Source organism: Arachis duranensis, unplaced genomic scaffold (assembly GCF_000817695.3).
Source record: "Arachis duranensis cultivar V14167 unplaced genomic scaffold, aradu.V14167.gnm2.J7QH unplaced_Scaffold_165934, whole genome shotgun sequence".
Lineage (NCBI taxonomy): Eukaryota > Viridiplantae > Streptophyta > Magnoliopsida > Fabales > Fabaceae > Arachis > Arachis duranensis.
In genome coordinates, this window is record NW_026264258.1 from 3,409,921 (window position 1) to 3,422,515 (window position 12,595).

Here is a 12,595-nt window from a genome sequence, read left to right on the forward strand (position 1 = left end):
TTTTTTTAAATATATTTTTATTATTAATAATTAATTTAATAACTAATTTTGTGTGTGCAACTAATACAATAATTATAAAAGAACATGTAGACTTGGAAATTAGAATCAAATCCTCATTAGACTACTTTTCTAAGTTCTAAGTTCTAATATATTGGGCGGCATAATAAGAATCTATGCCTACTTAACAACAATAATGGGACCCAAAACAAGGAGAAGAAACTGAAAACCCAAAAAAATAGAAAAGAAAAAATGGAGCTACGACCTTCTCTGAGTCTGAGACAAAAATCCAGAAGAACAAGAACCAAAACACACGACACAGCAACGACCATGACTCAGCTCAGAAACACAATCGAACTTCAATGGAGCTTCTTCTTCAATAAAGTCTCCTTTGTTGGTCGTTTATGCTTCCACTTTGTTTGGGATAGGATCTTGTCTTGCTCTCTAAGTTCACCACCAAGGCCTCCTTCTTCTTCACGTTACCAGAGACTTTCACTCCGCCGTGAGTCTCCGGTGGACGACGACGGAGGTGAGGGGATCATGCAGGGGACAAGAAGGAGCTGTGGTGGTGGTGGGTATGAGTCAGATTCTGATTTGGTGAATCTCAAGATTAGTTTGTTTGGTGATTGCCATATTGGAAAAACTAGCTTTGTGGTATGTAACTATGTATATATATCTTGAGAACACTTTTCTAATTTTTTTTCTTTTTTAAATTCTGGGTTTCATTTGTTTTAGTAGAAAGTTTAAATTTTTAATGTTTTTGGTTTTTTGGGGTAAATTAAAACCATTAAAAATATTGATTTTTGGCTATCCTCTTCATCTATAGTGATAGGAATTAAGAAAGTAATTTTATGTTTTTTTGGCTGCGGTTGCATGTCTTTTTTCATTGGAATAATTTTGGGTTTCATTTGTTTTTGTAAAAAGTTTAAATTTTTAATGTTTTTGTTTTTTGGGTAAACTAAAACAAATAAAGATATTGATTTTTAGTTACCCTCTTAATTTATAGTGAGTAAGAATTTAAGAAAGTAATTTTTTTTTCACTCAGATCAAGTATGTAGGGGATGAGCAAGAAAAGAGGAGCTTGAATATGAAGGGACTTAATCTGATGGACAAAACTTTATCTGTTAATGGAGCTAGAATTTTGTTTAGTATATGGGATGTTGCAGGTGATGATGATTTGGTTCAATTTCCCTCCTTATCTCTTTCTCTATATCTTTTAATTCATATTTTATTTATTTATTTTGAAATTTTTTGTTTTTTAACACAAATATCTCATTAAGGGTTTGACTTGCAATTAAACTCTTTTTGGATTTTGAGGGTCTTGATTGAAAGTTATTTTATGGTCTATGTATGTAGGTGACAAAGGGTCATTGGATCAAATTCCCATGGCTTGTAAAGATGCAAATGCAATTTTGATTATGTTTGATCTCACAAGTAGATCCACACTAAATAGGTAGGTTCATAATCTATCTATCTGCTAGGTTTTCTACTGTGATTTTTTAGTAACAATTGCAGAAATGAGTTTTGAGTTTTTGCACTTTTTGGGGTTTGTTTTGCAGTGTTGTTGGATGGTATAGTGAAGCAAGAAAGTGGAATCAGGTACCAAAACATTAGTTTTTTAAGAATGGCTTAAACTATAAGTTTAATTTGATACACTTGTTATTCAATCAGATTTATGCTTTTAGATTTTTTTTAAGTTGTGGGTTTGAAAAGTAGTCCCTTTTGCTGATGTGTCAATACACGATTGGTTGTCTGTGTAAAAAATTCTTTATACTGACATTGCATTAAAATTGAATTCTTAAACTATTGTTTCAAATTTAGTTGGATTAATTGTTGGTGAAATCAATAAATTGGTATCATCACTCATTAAACTTTGGCTCCAAATGCTTTTTACATGGAAAAGCTTTTAAAAGGGTACAAAACAAAACACTTCATACATGCATTTCTGTTCATAAAAGATGGAACTTTAATTTACCATTATGATCAATAATTGACTTCAATTTGTCATAAAAACTCTACAAAGAAATTAAAGGTGCTGATTTGTTGATAAAAAGGCATAAAGGTGATTTATGTAGTAATTGTTCTATATGCCATATTCCATTCAATCATTCAAATTTGAAGTTTTTTGAAGTCCATTTTTTTTCACTTGCAGACTGCAATTCCCATTCTAATAGGAACCAAATTTGATGATTTTGTTAGACTTCCACCTAATTTGCAATGGACCATTGTAACACAGGTAAATAACTAATTATTTATTGCACCTTATGCAAAAGTAAAAGGTAATCCATACATTTTATTTCCGGTAATGCTAGAGAAACAAAAAAAAAAAACAGAATTTGTCTTATTTAGCATTCATTAAGTGTTGCAATACTTAATGAATGCTAAATAAGGTAAGTTCTAACTATTTTTGGCGAATTTTTTTTTGTTACCAAACATTTCCGTTTTCTTTCTATCCTCTTAATCACTTATGTTGTGTAAGTGATTGGTTTCTTTGTCTTGACATTTTCTAAAATAAATGCATATATGATATGATGCAAACATAACACTCATTGATTGCCAAATTTCCGCGTTATGCTTCTAAAATTTGGGTCCTACTTATTGATTAAAGCAATAACCAATGCTCCCCTGTTTAATCCTTTAGATAAAGTGTCACTTTCTATATATGCCTTAGCTTTATTTATTTATGAATAATAAATATCCCAAATTGGTTTTGGAAAAATTTTTAGTTGGATAATGTGAATGAGTCCGCATCGTTAAAATTATCCGATTAGTCTTTTTATGTAGACGAATAATTTGATGTGAGGGTTAATTTGTTTTTGAAATAAATTTTTGGAGATTGATTTTGTAATTAAATTTTGCCGGAAACTATAGTGTTTGACACAAAATTTCTTAGAGACTGATTTGAAATATTATTTTCATTTATTTACGGGTTTATGAAGTTTCTAGTCCTAAGTTGTGGTTTGTGTCTTTCTATTTGTTATTAATTTAGTTTCGGTCCAAAATTTTTCAAAAATAGGTTAAGTTGGTTCTTATTATCGTCCACATACAAATTAATTTAGAGATTAGTACTTATGCTTTGAATCATAGATGTGACAGTAGGGATGGATTTCAAGTTTTATAGGGACAAAAAAACTTAAACCATATTATGTGTACACAAAAAATCAGCCATCCATATCAAATATACAAGGGGAATACGAAATACTCATTGTAAAAAACTTATAGTTTAGCCAACTTGAGTTGGTCGAGTGTCAGTTCACTCGCCCGCTTAAGCAAGTGTCGGGGGTTCGAATCCCGTTTTGTACATGCAGCAATCCATTGGCCAGTGGTAGACCCTTAAATAGAGTTTAGATTCGTGACGGATTAGTCATTGACCTGTCAGAGAGGATATTGTGGGCAACAAAAAAAAACTTAATAGTTTTGTGTGCACATAGCAATTTTGAAAAAACTTATTTAACATTTTGTTTGTTTATTTTTGAAACTTTTAGTTCAAGTTTAACTTGGTAATAATAGTGCATTTATTTTCTTGATTCAGGCTAGGGCTTATGCAAGGGCAATGAAAGCTACCCTTTTCTTCTCAAGTGCAACTCACAACATTAATGTGAACAAAATCTTCAAGTTCATACTGGCCAAGCTCTTTAATTTGCCATGGACAGTAGAAAGAAACTTGACTTTGGGAGAGCCCATTATTGATTTCTGAAATATGTTTTTTTGCTAATGTAAATAGTAGCATAGAGGAAAACAACAACAACATCAAGTGAAAAGAAAAGAAAAGAAAAAACATGATTCGCCAACACTCTCACCTTACATATTAACCACTCTTGTTAGGAGTAAATTACATATCCTCTTGAAAAATGTTACTTGGACATAACAATTTTAGGAGACGGTATCGAGATATCCTCATCTAATGGTAGATGAGAGTAGTCGATACATTCTCCTATAATATGGTTGTTATATCGGGTAACATTTTTGTTTTCATTAGGCTACTTTGACTAAATCATAGAAGGTAAGATGGGTGTGACTGAATTTTCTTCCACCCTTGTCATTTCTACCTCAATGTTCCATTGCAATGGCCAAGGTTAAAAGCATAGCCATTCAGGTTTAACTTATAGGAGGTATAGAAGGAGCTGAGTAAAAACATGAGAAATAGAAAGATAGATTGCATTGACAAAGATCTTTTTTGCTTTTGAATTTTCAACACTCATGGTGAACCAATTTATGTACATTTTTTTTTAAATTTAATTGAGCAATTTTAACGTATTAATAGTCAAAATAATATCTAAAAAATTAGACGTATGTTAATTTAGTTTTTAAAAAATTCTCTCTTTTAAGATTAAATGATAATATGTGATAAATTATAAACACCTATGTTTAACTTTTAAGAGCAAATTGTATAGGTCTTGAAGATAGAGTTATTGAAAAAACTCAATCACTAAGAAAATAGTAACTTAAGTTTATGTAATGGTTTAATAACACTACTATATTCTATCCAGTTCAAAATAAATTATCCAATATTTAAGTATATTTTTTTTAGGGTTTTGATTTTTTATTTTTGGTAGAAAGAGATGATAAGTATATAAGAATGACATTTTGTTAGGTGAATAAGTATTTTTTTTAATGAAAAAGTATTGGGTATCAAGAGTCAATCTCTCCATTTTTGACAATTTAATTAATAATTTTAAATTATTTTAATAAATTTAAATAATAAGGATTATGTTAAATAACCGTCCACAAGGTCACTGTGATGTAATGATACTTTTTCCTATCATCACGGCATTTTCTTTCTCGCCAATAGCACTGCTTTGATGTCGCTGCAGTGCGCTCCCGTCACAGCTGCACAACCACTATGTCATCAGTGCGCGGCCGTTTTGCTCCGGCAGAAACTTTTATTGTACAGGTTGCGGTCATCTTCTTCGCACGGTGCCGATTCGTTGTCACTGTGGTGTGTTGACGTTTGAACCGCAATAACCAATGCATCGCCAGTTCATTGGTGCGCTGCTGTTTCGTGACGATGAAATCTGTTATCGCGAAAAATTCGTGCGTGTTTCATCACCCGATTACCATCGAACGCGTATCCTTCGACACCGCGAACAAAAATCCTGCATCTTTCGACGGCTTTGTTGATGGAACATATATTTGGAGAAGGAACGAATGCATCATCCATTGATGTGGGTTATTAATGTTCTTTTAATGAATGTATCTTTTTATGCATGTATCTTTTAATGAATGTATCTTTTGTGAATGTGTCTTTTAAACAGAAGTGTCTTTTGTGAATATGTCTTGTCCAGGAGGTGTCTTCTTATGCATGTGTCTTGTCCAGCTCAGATACACTTCCGAAGACCAGTGGTTGCTCGCCGACGAAAGCGCGGGCGGCACTGACCACTGTTGACGCCGGTGATGGAAACGCGTCCAAGGATGGAAGAGGAAGGTCAGGAAGGGGAAGCCGCCGGGTTTGGGGGGATGAGGCTGGACTTAAAAAGTGAAAGATAGAGTTAATTATGTTTACTAGTAGTAATTAAGGGTGAATTAAATTTACCGATTAGACATGTGTTTTTTTTTTTAAAATGGCCTTTGGAGTCTAGCCCAATAGAAATTGGACAGAAATTAGTAGAACCTCTCTTGGTTACTTAGTGAGATTATTTTTTAATTAAGTTTTAAAAAGTTATTTTATTAAAAACAGAAATACTAAAACATTTATAAAATAAATATAAAAAGTTCTTATAACATACACATAATTTTTTTGATAAAACATGTTGGAGAAAACGTTGAACCTATTTTTTAGACTTTTGAGACATTAAGAAAATGTTATTTTTCTTCAAATATTTATATTTGTATTATTTATTTCGTTAATAATAATAACAAATATGTGTATTCATCTTGTTTGCATTTCTAACAAGATAAGTTAAAAATAAAAAATATAAATATCTAAAAGACCACATTTGAGTGAATAATCAATTTATTTTATTTATTACTCAAAAAATGGCCACTCAGTGTTGAAGCTGATAAACCCTAAACTGAACTTGAATCTTCACCGCTACAAGGAAGAAGGAAGCATTCACAAATCAAAATAAATTCAAAATTAAAAAGAAAACCAGCAATGCAGTACAGTGGCAGTTTCAGTTTCAGTTTGTTAGTTAGTTAGTAAGTTAGTTAGTTTCTCTACTGGAACTCTCGAGATCCTCTGCGGTCACCACCACGCTCACAACCATGGGCCGTCACTCCTCTTCCACAAACCATCACCATTCTCCTTCCTCTCGCCGCCACCGGAGCCACCGAAGCATCTCTCCGCCGCCTCAGCGAGACACCAAGCACCGTTACTCAGAAAAACAGGCTCGGACCAGTTCCGGTTCCCCGGATCCTCCTCCTCGATCCCGGTCTCGCTCTCGTTCTCCATCGCCGAGAACCAAGCGATTGAAGAGAGCTCAATTGGAACGTGAGAGCGAGAAGAGCCATGGCGAAAGCGGAAGAGGTAGGGGTTCCGAGAGGGAGGTGGCGGAGCGGAAGAAGGAGAAGAGGAGGGAAGCCGATGACCGCGGCGATGGAGATGCCGACGGAAGGAACGGAAGGAGGTCGAGGTCTAGGCACGAGAGGTCGCCGGAGCAAGAGCGCAATGGTCGGAACAGGCACCACCGGTCGCAGTCTCCGCCTTCCCAACATCGCCGTCACGACTCTGCAAAGCCTCGTGATGAGGTGTCCGGTGATATCCAACCCTATGTTTAATATATTGCTTCATGTTCCTGTTAATTTCTATTTTACTTAAAATCTCTTGTATGCTGTTGGAATTTGAAGAATTTGGATGTAGGTCAGGAAATGGTATTGTGTTCCTTTCTGTTATTTTCTGAGTTTATGATTGGATTCCTGTTTTGGGATTTATATTCTTTAGTGTAACCGTGCAAGTGTTATCACCACATTAGTTGGAACATAATATTAGTGTATGATTGGCTTTGATGGAAGAGATGGCATGAAATCATGAATGTTGGATTGGAGCATGGTGTACTAAGACGAGCGTAGATGATTTGTTGAAGCAGATTTGAAGGTTTGAGTAGAGCTTGAATTAGTTGGCAAACAAAGCTTTCTGACTTTTAAGTGACTAGGAGAGTAGGAGACTTTGCTAATGCACGTGGAATTTGAATTAGGGTATGTTAATTTAAAGTGCCTTTGAACCTTAGGATCCTAGAGAGTGTTCAATGGTTAGGCAGGTGGCTTTGAGGAGATGTTTAATGCAGTATATGATTGTTAAAATAACAACAGTTTTATCCAAATCTTTGATTCTTAGGGGAATAGTTCCAGTTAGGATGTTATGAGAGATTGAGAGCTCTTATCATGTTGTCTTGTGCAATGACATGGACAATTGTATGGTATATGTTGCGTTGAAGATTGTACATGATTTAAGATGAAGTTTGTGAAGTATTGGGTTGGTGGAGGGCTGGAGGCTATAATGTTGCAGTTCAGTCATTTCAGTTGATAGATAAGTGATGATAAGCATGATAATTGTGTGACTAGTATATTCAAATTGTGAACTTTTGTTGATAAGGGTGATGGGTGAAGTCACAGTCTTAATACTTTGTTGGAAGTGACAATTGATGAACTGATGAGGTGCTAGTCATGTGGAAACATGACGGTATAGAACTATACTCTTGCGTACTGGACTACTGGGGTTTGTTTTCATTTAAAGATTAATTTATTTGTTGCGTTTTTTGTTTAAACATCTCCAATCCTTGTTTCACACTGATAGGGGAAAAGAGGAATTTATAATTATTTGACTTCTTTCTATCTTATTTCTCATTGAGTATAATGTTTAATAGTTATGTTCCTGAGGTATTCCTAGGGTGAGGTGGGAGGGTTAATCAAGTCAATATGACTGTTTGGAGATAACTTTTAGGAATCAAGCGCGAACGGTTTTTGTGTGCTGAGTTTAGCATTGAAGTGTTACTTCCAAATTCCATTGTCTTGTTTCCCCACTTGGTTCTCCAAAATTTTTAATTATTTGTTCTTCCAAACATTTGGCATTTATTTCTGCATTTATTTCCCCATTATTATGCTCTCTGCTTTTTTCAGATTAAATATTCTCCAGCTTGATGCTTATTTGGACTGCTGTTTAATGCTTGCAGGTGACTAACATAAGAGGAGCTGAACAGATGTAAGCTGCTGTTCGAACTTTGAACTCTATATTGATGTGTTGCTGATCTTGGTGGTGTTCATGCTATTTGATGTTATTTTAGTTTCATTTAAGCCATATCTTTTAATGAGAGTTCTATTCATGCGTGCTGGAGTGATGATTCTCCTTCAACCTGTGCCAAATCTAGCTTTGTAGAAATGCATTTCAGAAAGGCAGCTTTCTTGTATAGATGTAATGTACTCAAAGTTTGATAAGTTGGAGAGTTGTGGGAAGGTGGTAGCTGTTGCATACATTTATAAAATAATTGAACAACCATCTAAATCTGAAGTTATCATCCCTAGGTGGGGTGTTTTCTCCTAGTGATCACTACATTGAAATGCAGTGCAAGGGGCTGGATTGGCATTTATCAAACACTATACTTCTGGTGGCCTAGTGTCATTGATTTATCTATGTGGCATGTGGCAAGATATGACATGTTATTGTTGGTTTTTTGTAACATTTAGCATTGGATAGATAAGATTATGGATTAAAAATGTATGTTTCTTGAGTTTAGGAATTTCAGCACATTGACTTGAATAATGTTGAAAATGCCAGATTAGTGATAGGAAAATCTAAAATGACATTGGTATTTTCTTGTCTTCTGGTTTGTCCTTATATTCTCTGCTTCTCTCTCTTTCTATTTGAATGCATTGTTTTCAAATATATTGGGGATTGTTGGGGAAGCTTGTGATGCCAGGTTGATGGCTATTTTGGCAGGAATGATGAGGATGATTCTATTTCAAAAATGAAGGCTGCTGAGGAGGCGCTGGAAGAAAAAACAAAGGTAATGATGTGCTTCTTTTTTTCGTTGGGTAGGAATCTCATGCCTCTAATACTTTTGTAGTCTTGTGTATCTTCGTTGTGTCAGTGGGATAGAGTTAAGAACCCTTTAATCCAAGTTAACTTTTGGGACATTTTCTGTCCTGTATTTTGTTGTTGATCTCCAAGCTGTTGAGTCATGCTATGATTTTTGGGAGTTTTGTTTTGCAAATCTGGCGAGAATTGAGGTGATGTTGTGTTACAAATGTTCTTCCAAATGCTATCTTTTTTTCTTTTTTTCTTTTTGTTCGCCCATTTAGATTGTCTTAGAGGAGTCAAACTTAACCGATGTGTTAAGACCCTATTAGTTAGGATCAATGACTAAAAATAAAGGGGAGAAGGGTTAGTTAGGTGCGGTTAATTATTTGCAGTAAATTAGTCACTAGAGGAGCTCTCACTCTTAAGTTAATTAGTGCGGTTCTTCTAGTTCTAGGCATATTGCCAATGTTCCTATGACAGTAATACAGCCACTTTCTCTTCTTGATACCAATTCTAATGCAAGGTTAGTCAAAACCGATGGTTTAACGATCATTATAATCTGCCATAACCATTACTGTAACTTATGTTTGGGCATTCTCACTGTCTATATATAATCAAGTTGCATTGCAAAAGAAGGAAGATGATATGCGAGAGTGGGGAGCCCTCAAGTCCACCCCCAAAAGCTAGTTCTTGAGAGATAGGGTCACACATTATCCGTAAATCATATTTTCTAGTTTCAAGGGAGGATAAAGAATAGGTTTTGAGTGATCCATTCTGGTTGGTTTCTGAAATCCTCTGCCTTTTGCAGCAAAAACCTTCATTTGAACTATCTGGGAAGCTTGCGGCTGAAACGAATCGATTCAGAGGTGAGAGACCCATTATTTTTCACTGTGCACTGTGATGAATATCAATTTATTTTTAAGTAGTTTTGTTATTCATTTTCAATATATGCTAAATGGTAGTGCTTGGTCAGGTGTTACTTTGTTGTTCAATGAACCACCAGAGGCTCGAAAACCTGACATTAAATGGAGGCTTTATGTTTTCAAGAATGGTGAAGTCCTCAATGGTTAGTCTGCATAACTTCTGCACTTGTTTTATATTATTCTTAATTCAATTTTTTNNNCTTCTTGCTTGCTTAAGACGATTAAGTATTTGCTTTTACTGACTACCCTTTTTTTTAAGAAAAAATCATGATTACTATTACTATATATTTGTCTTTGTAATTTATTATATTAGTATCTATTATCATAGCTATTGGGGTGAGCTTTTCATAATTAGACAGCTCCTCTACCTGCTTCCCTTTTTTTACTTCTACATTGTTGTATTTCTGTTCAATCTATGATTTCATTTGTACAATTTTCATAGTTTATCTAGTAATTTCTCTGAGTTTTGATCATGCTTTATCTATTCTTCTTGTGTTAAAGCAAAAATCTTCAATGATGTCTGTGAGCAGACACTTTTATCTGTTTGTACATATTTTTACTAAACAAAATGTATGTGATTGACAGAGCCCCTTTACATTCATCGTCAAAGTTGTTACCTTTTTGGAAGAGAAAGAAGGGTTGCTGACATCCCTACAGATCATCCTTCTTGCAGCAAGCAACATGCTGTTATTCAATTCCGGTATTTCATTGTTTTATCTTTTAAGCAACCTCATGGAGTTGTTTATTTTGTTGGTGCTTTACATTTTAATCCAGATTGTGTTAATTTTTTTCCTTTCATTTTCCTTTCTTAGGCAAGTTGAAAAGGAGCAACCTGATGGCTTAATATCAAAGCAAATAAGGTAATGCATTTTTATTTTTTATTTTATTTTTCACTTTGGTTTCTGCATACCTGAAATCTAATGGGTACATGAACTGCACTAGGCCTTATGTAATGGACCTCGGAAGCACAAACAAAACTTTCGTAAATGTGAGTGGCCATTGAATGCGTTCGACAATTTCTCCTTGTGTTCTTTTTTTGTGATAGCAATTAATTAGTTAAATTAGATTTCTGTTGAATCTATCTGTTGCCCTCTGCTTCTGCAGGATAGTCCCATTGAACCACAACGTTATTATGAACTTAGGGAGAAGGACACCATTATTTATTGTTCTAAATGATGTTAAAAATGCAACATATTTTGTGGCCTTGATTAAAAATTATTAGGCAGGGCTAGGAAGGTTTCTTCTATGATTTAATATGAACGTTCAGCAAATGTTTCCGCACTTACCATTCGAAAGAAGAACTTAATTTTTATGGCTCCCTTCATATAAAAGGTTTAATCATCCAATTTTAGGAATGCCTGTTATTGATTGTGAAAGTTAAGCCTCTAGTATGGAAGTGGTTCTAGAGAGACTACAGAGGAAATGGAGGAATGTTATTGCAATAAATTTTCTGACCACCCTCACCAATCGACGATATATAATGATTTTACTTCTCATAACGCTAATGCAATTTTGAATTGCTGTTCCTTAATACTTCCTGTTATGATTGACTGAATGCTTCTCAACATATTTGTTTGACTGTTTCAGCCGAGAATACGTATTACTACATGAGAACTCAGTTCAGTAATTGTATTAACCTCCAAATCTGCTCCATCTGAAGCAAGTAAAAGCAACATCGAACCATCAGAGTTCGTCTAAGTTATGCCCTAGATTTGTGTATTCTCACTTTTCAGAAGCTTTTAGGTCAGTTTTCTACAAGTCCCCTAGATATTAATACAAGACAGATTGGATATTTTTCTATTTCTGGGTATGGACACATTGTATATTGCACACTTTGTACTATACACAATCATCTTGAGGCCCCAGGGCTAACATGAGAATTTTGTACCGTTGAAAACGTGACTTGCTGCTATCACTTTCTGAGTGCAAGATATCCTCATGTCTCGACCTCAATGTCATGTTACATCCACAGGCAATGTCAACATTGATTACCCTAATAAGTTGGTTTCTACTTTTTGAATGGAAACAAAAAAATCAAAAAAGAAAAGAATAGGAAAAAATAGAATTTTGTATTTAAGATATTTTCTTACGTAGATTTGATTTGTTCCTGGTGTTTTGGCTGAACTTGGGTTGGGAATTTTAATTAACGGTAATGTTAGGGAGACAAAAAAAAATAGAATTTATCTTATTTAACATTCACTAATTGTTAATAAATATTAAATAAGATAAGTTTTGGCTGTTTTTGGTTAATTTTTTTGTTTACCAAATATTTTCGTTTAACTTATTTCATTAGTAGTTTGCCAATGGTTTTTCATTTACTAAGTTTGGGATGTCTCCAGAGTTACATTAATTCAAGGTAGATAAAATGAGAGTGGTCCCTGTTAGTGATGTATCTTAAATTCTTAATATATTAACTGCTAGTGGTCTTATTATATTTATTAGCGAATTAAAAGTGTACTTTTTTTATTTTTATTTTTAATTTCTCTAAAAGAATTCATTCGAATTGCGTAAAATTATTAAATTTAGATATATTATTTTATTTAACTATAATTATATATTTTATATCTATTGATAATTTTAAATATGTTACGGAGGAATTAAGTTCATGAATCATATCATGAAATTACGAAAGGTGGTAGAATAGAATTTGCGACGGGAGAATTAGTTTGGTTTTACGTTGGGTAAAGCTATCATCAAGGCTATATATTTATTAAGTCGAATG

The 12,595-nt window shown here is 34.0% G+C and overlaps 2 protein-coding genes across 2 annotated transcripts; both read left to right on the plus strand.

Moving 5' to 3' along the window:
• The first annotated feature begins 136 nt into the window (after positions 1-136).
• Positions 137-4,192, plus strand: LOC107477535 (septum-promoting GTP-binding protein 1). The gene is made up of 6 exons (XM_016097575.3): positions 137-651; positions 1,043-1,163; positions 1,354-1,450; positions 1,557-1,596; positions 2,150-2,233; positions 3,530-4,192. The coding sequence occupies exons 1-6, from the start codon at positions 250-252 to the stop codon at positions 3,692-3,694; spliced, it is 909 nt and encodes a 302-aa protein (XP_015953061.1). The 5' UTR covers positions 137-249; the 3' UTR covers positions 3,695-4,192.
• A 1,771-nt stretch (positions 4,193-5,963) lies between these two features.
• LOC107477542 (FHA domain-containing protein DDL) lies at positions 5,964-11,804 on the plus strand. Its single transcript, XM_052256226.1, has 10 exons — positions 5,964-6,684; positions 8,106-8,134; positions 8,870-8,936; positions 9,759-9,816; positions 9,924-10,016; positions 10,459-10,573; positions 10,686-10,733; positions 10,816-10,861; positions 10,978-11,032; positions 11,445-11,804. Exons 1-10 carry the CDS (start codon positions 6,202-6,204, stop codon positions 11,498-11,500), a joined length of 1,050 nt encoding a protein of 349 aa, XP_052112186.1. The 5' UTR covers positions 5,964-6,201; the 3' UTR covers positions 11,501-11,804.
• Positions 11,805-12,595: the final 791 nt, after the last annotated feature.